This window comes from Sinocyclocheilus anshuiensis, unplaced genomic scaffold (genome assembly GCF_001515605.1).
Source record: "Sinocyclocheilus anshuiensis isolate Anshui unplaced genomic scaffold, SAMN03320099.WGS_v1.1 scaffold446, whole genome shotgun sequence".
NCBI lineage: Eukaryota > Metazoa > Chordata > Actinopteri > Cypriniformes > Cyprinidae > Sinocyclocheilus > Sinocyclocheilus anshuiensis.
The window spans coordinates 220,501-227,730 of record NW_015544247.1 but is presented as its reverse complement, the minus strand read 5'-3'; the positions used below and the strand labels follow the sequence as shown (position 1 = coordinate 227,730).

General features: G+C 42.0%; 1 protein-coding gene across 1 annotated transcript in view; it reads left to right on the top strand.

Moving 5' to 3' along the window:
- The first annotated feature begins 1,873 nt into the window (after positions 1-1,873).
- LOC107697702 (YTH domain-containing family protein 2-like) overlaps positions 1,874-7,230 on the top strand; it is a 12,325-nt gene continuing 6,968 nt past the window's right edge. The window contains exons 1-4 of the mRNA XM_016498501.1: positions 1,874-2,074; positions 2,239-2,263; positions 3,974-4,053; positions 5,529-7,151. Of these exons, the coding sequence (XP_016353987.1) occupies positions 2,048-2,074; positions 2,239-2,263; positions 3,974-4,053; positions 5,529-7,151 (1,755 nt within the window). The 5' untranslated portion in view covers positions 1,874-2,047. The remainder of the gene's footprint in view (positions 2,075-2,238; positions 2,264-3,973; positions 4,054-5,528; positions 7,152-7,230) is intronic.

The following is a 7,230-nucleotide window of genomic DNA, read 5'->3' as shown; positions in this document are numbered from 1 at the left end:
ATGAGTTGTTTTGACACAGTCTGAGACTCACAAATTGGATCAATACACATTCAGTAAACGGTAAAGACACCATCTTAATTGGTCGTTAATTGGTCATGTCACTTTTTGCAGGTTTTAGCAGGTTCATTTGTGTGTGTGTGTGTGTGTGTGTGTGTGTGTGTGCGCGTGTGTATGTGTGTGTGTGTGTGAAAGAGAGATCACTCACTGAGTGATCTGCCTTGTGCATATGTTCATTATTATTAGTGATATATTTAGCATGATTTCAGAATAAGGTCTCATAAGTTAATGCAATTACCACAAGTTACTGTTAACTATGCAATTAATGTAACAACAAGCAGTACATTTGATATTTAGGCTATTGCTTTTGTTAATGTTAATAAAACACAACTGTTCATTTTTTTTAGTTCATGTTAGCTCAGGTCTATTAAATAATATTAACAGATACGACGTTTGATTTTAATAATGTATTAGCAAATGGTGATTAATTAGATTAATAAAAGTATTTTTGTTGTTAGGTCATGTTAACTTATAGGCCTAGTTAACGAATGTTATTCGATTTTGTTACATTTGCTAATTATTTTCTAATTTTACTTCGCATTTTTATTTTTCATTTTTATTTTCACACTGTTGAAACCAGGGGTGCCCAAACTCGGTCCTGGAGGGCCGCTGTCCTGAAGAGTTTAGCTCCAACCCTAATCAAACACACCTGAACCAGCTAATCAAGGTCTTATTAGGCATACTAGAAACTTCCAGGCAGGTGTGTTGAGGCAAGTTGGAGCAAAACTCTACAGGACATCGGCCCTCCAGGACCGAGTTTGGACACCCCTGGTTTAAAGGCAACTGTGCATTATTTGCTAGATCATATAAGTGCTACTCGCCATCTGCATAATAACACTTCTCGCGCTCAAACATGACACACTATCTCACAAAATGAGAATTAGCATATAACTTACATGTGAACACTTACAAATAATGCCTTTTTTCTGTTCACAAATGTAATGAAGTACGTCGCTCTTGAAAAGAAAAAATGAAGTAGTAGTAGCATGTACTGTAGCAAGCCGCCTAATTTTGGTTCAGGTCTGCCAGGACTTGGCTTCGTATCAGTCTATGCTTCGTATTGGCCAATGGACTGACTCATATCAATTAGCTGCATAATAATGCGGACATCTAGTGGCGTACAAGTGACAGTACAGATATTATTTCTACTCGGGTTTTAATGGTTCATAAAGCACAGCACACAAATACAATTTAAACTCGTTATATCAACACAAAATTATTGCTCTTTTTTCTTTATTCTCTGCAACAGCCCAAACCATATCATTCCTTAGAAGGAACTTTGTTTTGTTCCTAACAGAATGGAAAGTTAGCGCAGTGAGAGATGCTTACACGAGAGTGTCAACTGATATTTTACATTGATATAGCCATTTTTTAAAATGTTGATGATAACATATCAAGCTCTGCAATTTCAGCCTGATTTTTTCTTTAACTAATAAACAAGCTAATACAACATAATTCATAAAATCTACCCAACACATCCAGATGAATGGAAAGGAATTAGAAAATTAAAAATGTTATATATTTTTTAATTATGTATTTTAAATATTATATATAACTATATATAATGATATGTTTATAGAAGGAATAACTTATTTTACGCATAGCACCGCTGTAATGTGTTTTATAAATATTAGATATTAATGTTCGGGATATAAAAATGTATTGTATAAAAGGAATAACTCTATTTCATGCGTAGCACCACAAATGTGTAAATGTAAATCCGCAGATCACACATACCCCCCCTCCTCCTCCTCCTCCTCCTCCTCCCAGCCGTGGAGTGGCGCTGTACCGCCGTGGATAAACGTGCGGCGGCCGCTCGGCCATGTTGAAGTGTGAAGGAACTGCAGCCCGCCATTGTGTGTCTGATCTGCAGCTGTAGCGAGAGAGAGAGCGAGACGGGCGCAAAGACTTTAAAAACACACACATTTCCCGTTGACTTTAACCCGCAAACAAACGCGCAGTCTAACACACAGGCTCCGGGGAGAGAGAAATGTCAGCCAGCAGCCTTCTGGAGCAGGTAAACAGAGGCACTTTGTGAACATTGAGCAGAAGTGACGTCGAGGCGGGTTTTTTTCTCTCTCGCAGCGCGAGTTCAGGCCTGAGCTTCATATAAACCTTCGTTCATTCTCCTTCTTTCCTCTCCAAACTCACTCCTTCATGAATCACCTGGACCCAATCCAGAGACCGAAAGGCCAAGCAAACAAAGGTAGGTGCATTGCCGCTATGCCGTTTTTGTGCTGTAATAAGAGTCTCGTTCTGGTGCTGCTGTTAGCAGGCCGAGTTTTCATACCGATTCAGCTAATAATTCAACCACTTAAACCTGCTTAAAACAATCCCACGTGGAATTAAAAGAGAAATGGGTCTTAAGGTAGAGAATATAGTTGGTTTTAGTTTCTCACATGTGTAAGGGGCGCTTGTGTTTGGAGCCCACGCTAGTTAGCCGCCTAGCACAGTAACTGTTAGTGAGGCCGAACACAGCGAAACGCGTGACACACCTGAACACCACCTACACTCTGCGCGAATGTTGTTTTTAGGTGTTTTCTTCAAATTTAGTGCTGTAGATGTCTCACGTGTACTTAGAATCAACATTTCTATCCGTGGTCAAGAGGCAGAGGTTTAAGCATGCTGCCAAGAGGAACCTGTTGAGGGGATTTTCAGCACCACACTCAGTGTATCAACCTTTCACAATCCAGTTGCGTGTTGAATCACTGCGTATGACCACGTGGATATGATGTGAGAGCTTTTAGTCTTTTATTTTAGTCCGTTTTCAATTTAGAAGTGCGTTACTGCCATTGTTTTTCATAGATTATTAAAGAAAGATACTATAGGAGACGCGCAGGGATAGAAAATATGGGGAAATAATAAAAACAGTACAGGCAAGTATGAGCTGAATAATTACTATATATTGTGTAAGTTAAGTGTACTAGACTTTAAGACATTAATGACATTTTAAGACTTAGTTGTTGTGCTGACAGTGAATTAACTAGTATGGAAATCAGATCACTGGCTGATTTCTGATGTTCAAATAAATTAGGCTGTGATAACGGGACATCTGACACTTTAGTAAAATAAGTGTTTGAGTCTTTCTGATGTTTGTATTTAATGAGGATTTGTCTTTGTTTTGTATCTCTGACTGAAAATAGATTTGTCAGATTGCACTTTCTGTTTAAGATGAGATACTTTGTGTTTGAGTCAAGCTATTTCTTTTAAACTAAAGTTTGATGACCGTCAATGTGTTTCATCCACATGTTGATTTCAGCACCAGGTGCATTGATCTGATGGTGTGTTCCAGTCATGTTGAAAGGATCATATTTACAAGTTGAAAGCACGTGAATGCCAGCAAAATCATGATTATGAGTGGGGAAACAAGGGGTTTTCTCTGAACCTCAAATTTCAGCAAGTGTCAGTAAGGAATTGTGGTAGACAGTGGGTACAGTGTCTGTAACTGATAGTAAATTTGTTAAATTCTTTATTTACAATAAAATTAGCTAAGTTGCATGTGCAATATGTGATTAGTATTGTACAATTAAGATATAAGAATATAATGTATAGCACCTTTCAAAATTGTGAAAAAAAAAAACATAAAATGCAAATACACACCTGATGCACATTCTTTATTTATCATTTTGTAGAAACAGTTTAAAACTTGCTTTATTTTGGAAAAAAAATTACATCCATCTTGCTCCAACCAAAGGGATTTGACGTTGTAATTAGGACTTCCCAACATCCCTGGAGGACAATGAATGCACCATGACTTTTAGTTTTGTGCCTTGGAAAGCACCCATAACTTGAAAAATTTCCAAATAAAACATTCAGCTTTGGCCTGATATCACAGTTATTACATCCTTTTCATTAGACGGCTGTAAAAAGATACATTGAGTATGTTCTCTAACTTTCTGTATCTTTTGCTTTCCAGTGCAAAACGGAGCTGTTACCCAAAAGGATACTTTGAACGATGATGAGTTCGAGCCTTACCTGAACGCTCAGCCTAGACAGGTAGGTCTTGTTTCAGAGCTGAACAAAAGAGGGAACCCATAGAGACAAAGAGCAGGGCAATTGTTTTTGTTGCCTATTCTCTTGAGGATTCATTATGGCCCGTAATTACATCCTGGTCTCTAGACTTTTTCTTATTAGGGTGTCACTATGGCACTCTACGCTGCAGCCAAAGACTGTATGAGAGTTGTTTAAAGAGGTGTGTGGACCTAGTTAAGTCATCCATCATACATATTGACATATGACACCAGCAGATATTTAGTTGCTGTCTAAATTGTATTGCATGTTGATGAGTCATAGGAAATTGTGCAAAATGCAGCGCAGCTATTCACCAGGAAGTGATGAAAGGTGATTAAGGAATGAAATAATTAGCAATAATTAGGTTTGCGCTGCTGCAAATGAAATTAATCAAATTAAAAATTCTCCAATTTACTAATTGCACTAATATATGCCGAAATAACGGGTGTTCTGGCAAAGGATGTCTTGTGAGGAAAATGGGACACAGATGAATAAAGGGTCTAGTATTCACCCTGTCAAAGGAATGCTGGGATCTTTTGTGGGGAATCTGTGCCACTGTTGCCCTCACAAAGCTGATTGCTGGTGTTGAAAATATGAGCAGGCTGTGTGCCTGGAGGGGGGGCCGGTCCATGACCAGTCCCAAATGATCTTCTCAAAGCTCTCTTCCCAGTACTCAGCATGTCAGAGGAGGTCTTTTAGTACAAAGTTTCAGTGCACTTGAGGTTATGGTGAGCAGGGCTGAAAAATAAAGTTCTTACTGGCCTGAGGTCTCTGTGAGAGTTTAAAGATTTAAGAGGGATGTTTTTTTTTGTTTTTTTTCAAAAATACAGTGAAAACAGTTAATATTTTATTGCAATTTAAAATAAGTAAAATTATTTTAATGTACTTTAAATTGTAATTTGTTACTTTGAAGGCAGTGCTGAATTTTCAGGAGCCATTACTCTAATCGTCATTGTCATATGGTCCTTCAGAAATCCTTGTAATGTGCTGATTTATTGCGCATGAGACATTTCTTATCAATGCTGAAAACTGTATTTTTCAGGATTTTTTTTTTATTACATTTTAAGTTCAAAAGAACAGCATTTATTCAATATATAAATTTGTGACATGATTTGGCATTTACACTGTATTGGCCAGTGGAATTTTGGCAATGCAGGTAGTAATCTGAACTTCAAGCAGAAGAAAACCATATTTGGTTGTTGTTAACCTCACTTTATTTTATTCGGCTTCATTTTCTTTCGAACCAGCAGTAATGACAAGGGAGAGTAGAGAATATTTAATGACAATACAGATAATTGAAATGGTGCTGCTTTTACCCTAATGTTGCACTTAAACTTGTGAATATTTTACCCCCCACATGTATTTACTTTTACTTGTTTTACTCGTTTACTTGCTTTTATCAGCCTGTGCAACTGACTGTGCTCAATAGGAAGACTTATATGTTGTTCTTGTTTTTGCAGAGCAATGCCTATACGGCCATGTCCGACTCCTACATGCCCAGTTACTACAGCCCCTCGATAGGCTTTACCTATTCGCTGAACGAAGCGGCATGGTCTACAGGCGGTGACCCCCCGATGCCTTACCTGGCCTCTTATGGACAGCTTAGCAATGGGGAGCACCACTTTCTCCCAGATGCCATGTTCGGCCAGTCCGGGGCACTGGGGAGCAACCCTTTCCTGGGACAGCACGGCTTCAACTTCTTCCCCAGTGGGATTGACTTCCCTGCCTGGGGGAACAGCAGCTCTCAGGGACAGTCCACACAGAGCTCAGGTTACAGCAGCAGTTACGCCTATGCTCCTAGCACGCTAGGAGGTGCTATGATCGACGGACCATCTCCCTTTGCAGCCAACGAGCCGCTCAACAAGGCCGTGGGCATGAATAGCTTGGATCAGGGCATGGCGGGGCTTAAGATTGGGGCTGGGGACATGGCACCCAAAGTTGTTGGTTCTGGACTTCCTGGAGGGCCATTGAGTCAGGTGTCTGCAGCTCCCACCATGGCTTCCGCCTCCATGGCTCCTGCGAAAACTGCGTCTTGGGCGGACATTGCCAGCAAGCCGGCCAAGCCGCAGCCTAAGCTGAAAACCAAGGGGGGACTTGGCGGGACGAGTCTGCCGCCGCCTCCCATCAAACATAACATGGATATTGGGACTTGGGACAACAAGGGGACTATGCCTAAACCAGCAGCCCCACAGCAGACTTCCCTGCCCACTAATGGACAGCCGCCCAATGAGAGGTCTCCTCAACCAGGTGCTACTGCCGGCGGGGTGCCACAGCTGCCCCTCAGCAACGGACAGCTAGTGCCACCCACCGGTCAACTCGGACAGCACCCTCTTTCTCCAGGTGGCCAGCCTGGTGCTGTCCCACCTCCACTCTTCCAGGGCCCTCCTGCTCCCCAACCCTCCCAGCCGACCCGCTGGGTGCCCCCGCGTAACCGTGCCAATGGCTTTGGGGATGCAGCGGGCGGACCTGGCCAATCCCCTCCCAATTCAGGAATGGGTGGTGTTGCTGTGCCATCAGAGCCCCACCCAGTTCTGGAGAAACTGCGCATGGTGAACAACTACAATCCCAAGGACTTTGACTGGAACCCTAAGCACGGTCGCGTCTTCATCATCAAGAGCTACTCTGAGGACGACATCCATCGCTCCATTAAGTACAATATCTGGTGCAGCACAGAACATGGCAATAAGCGTCTGGACGCTGCTTACCGTTCGCTGGCCAACAAAGGGCCGCTCTACCTGCTCTTCAGCGTGAATGGTAGCGGGCACTTCTGCGGCGTGGCTGAGATGCGTTCGCCCGTGGACTACAACACTTGTGCAGGCGTGTGGTCGCAGGACAAGTGGAAGGGCCGCTTCGATGTGCGCTGGATCTTTGTGAAGGACGTTCCCAACAGCCAACTGAGGCACATTCGTCTGGAAAACAACGAGAATAAGCCGGTGACCAACTCCCGAGACACACAGGAGGTTCCGCTGGATAAGGCGCGTCAGGTTTTGAAGATCATCGCGAGTTACAAGCACACCACCTCCATTTTTGACGACTTTTCACACTACGAGAAACGTCAGGAAGAGGAGGAGAGTGTAAGAAAGGTAATCTGCCATGGCATAGCTCCATCAGGAATATAAAGCTGATTTTTTTTTTTTTTTTTTTTATTTTTTCACATTTCCT